A 2245-nucleotide genomic window follows, 5' to 3' on the forward strand; every position below is an offset into this window, starting at 1 on the left:
CACACACACACACGTGCATGCCCTACATGTGCTGCATTACCACACATTTCAATTTGTATTGATAGATGCCGTGACACGACATGTTAATTTTTCTTCATGATCAAATTGCAAATAGCCAAAACTGTTGGCCTTTAGTTTACAAATAGCCTACAAATTTGTAAGTCTAATAGCACACAACAAAGATTGTTCTTATGTAGGCCTGAAAGCGAACACAGCACACAAGTGCACACTGCACACAACAAATTTGCATGTATGCCTCACCCATGCAAGGGGGCAGCCCCCAATATTAAACAAATTGAAAGCAATAATATTTTTCATTACATTAGAAAGTTTATTATTATGCTCATTGCTCATGGTTTGAAGTGCCAGTTCAGTCCTTTAGTGAGGATGTCCAATGGGTGGGAAATGTTTGATGTCTAGCACCATCTTGTGGCTCTATTTGTCAGCACGCAAATTTGTAGACTGAAGTCTGAGAAGCGATTGTTTCCTAGGGGAAGGAAAACATTGACGGACCAGTTCTTGAGCGGGACATTTTCATTTTCTGGAGCAGCTCATCAACTTTTACAGCAACAGTGAAGCGTTTTTCAACATTCAAGCGTAGTGTCAGGTCACACATCACCTCATATAACCATGAAGTTCAGATCAAAAATGACCGACGTGGGATGCCTGAATCATTTTACTCGTATGTAACAGCCTTGCATGTTTTCTCTAGTTTATTCGGTAAACAGGTTCATGTGTTGACGTTTAGCGCGCTGCCTCTACAACGAATGACGTTTAATAACATTTGATATGTTTCACAGGTGAACATGTTTGTTTGTGGGAAGTAGGAGGGAAAATATCATTTCAAATTGAACTGGTGTTTGGCTACTTTGGGAAGCTGTAACCCTAATGGACTATGGTTGTAACCTGAGTACGCTAGCCTACCTCGCCTACTGATGTTTGTTTACCTCATGCAGGTTATGAGAATATCGCTCTTGCCTGTGGTGTAGTCTAACTTGGAGCTGTAGTCCATCCCAAGACTGACCATTTGTTTCAATAATGAATAGGTGTTGTAAATACCATTGCAAAGCTGAACAAGACCTGCATCCTCCGGCTTACTCCAGACAACCTCTTCTTTGTTCTGGCTGGAAAAGTGGCCAATGGTGGAGTCAGTATGTGGTGCGAATTATTACAGGTAGGCACATTTAGGCTTAACGGTTATCTGCCATCAATCCTTCTGAATTCTGCTTGGTTCCCCCCTCCTGGGTTGCTGGTATTAAACTTACTTCAGCTACTTGGAAATAGTGCCATTAGCATCATTTTGACTTGACAGGTGAACTTCTTTGAGGAGTATCAGATGGAGGGTGTGTCCCCAGATGCCAATGAGATATGCCTGGAGGTAGCCCCAGACAACCTGTCCAGAGCCTTGAAAACAGCACAGTGTGCCAAAGCTGTCAAGGTCAAACTCACCAAGAAGCATTGCCCCTGTCTAACCATTGCAGCAGAACTAGTAAGTTGCACTTTTTTTTGTTCAGCTAGATGCCCAATAATACCATGAAATGGAATTTGTGTGGTCATGTAGTACGTGCCTCTTGTGAACATTGTTGTGAACGGTTGCATTATTTTTTTCTGAAAGCCCTCATTGTCCAGTGTCAGTCGCGTTGTCACACATGATATTCCAGTGGATGTCATACCCAGAAGGATGTGGCATGATTTCAAGGAGCCCACCATGCCTGACTTTGATGTGAGTATCATGTTTCAGGCTAAAGAATATTAGATCTAGATCAACATGTTATTATACACACGTGATTACATTATCATACACATGTGATGGTTGTCATCAGAGCCCCTGTTTCAGGCTGATGTGAACATGTAATTTAGAGCATCTAATTTTTTCATACTTACTTACAGGAGTAAATATTACACCAACGTGACTACACTATAGAATACAATACAATAGAACACCTTTATTTTCATACAGTACAATCACATTTAAAGCCTCCATTCGAGGTGCACACAAGACAAGTATAAAGACTATAAAATGATAAGTAATGTACTATAGGAACTACAAAACAACTATGTTATACATGACTTTCACAAACTCAACTACACAGAGAAACAGACAACAGATGACGCAGACATGGCCCAAGTGTCCTAGATAACGCTGACTTTAAGTCTAGGTCAGGGGTGTCAAACTCAAATTGACCGAGGGCCAAAATCAAAATCTGGAACAAAGTCGCGGGCCGAACTCAATATGTTTTTACAA

The 2245-nt window shown here is 41.1% G+C and overlaps 1 protein-coding gene across 1 annotated transcript; it reads left to right on the forward strand.

The window, feature by feature from the left end:
• Positions 1-476: 476 nt before the first annotated feature.
• Positions 477-1756, forward strand: LOC134455251 (checkpoint protein HUS1-like). The gene is made up of 4 exons (XM_063206273.1): positions 477-682; positions 1047-1174; positions 1313-1489; positions 1616-1756. The coding sequence occupies exons 1-4, from the start codon at positions 631-633 to the stop codon at positions 1754-1756; spliced, it is 498 nt and encodes a 165-aa protein (XP_063062343.1). The 5' UTR covers positions 477-630.
• Positions 1757-2245: the final 489 nt, after the last annotated feature.

The sequence above is a fragment of the Engraulis encrasicolus genome, chromosome 9, assembly GCF_034702125.1.
Source record: "Engraulis encrasicolus isolate BLACKSEA-1 chromosome 9, IST_EnEncr_1.0, whole genome shotgun sequence".
NCBI classification, from domain to species: Eukaryota; Metazoa; Chordata; class Actinopteri; order Clupeiformes; family Engraulidae; genus Engraulis; species Engraulis encrasicolus.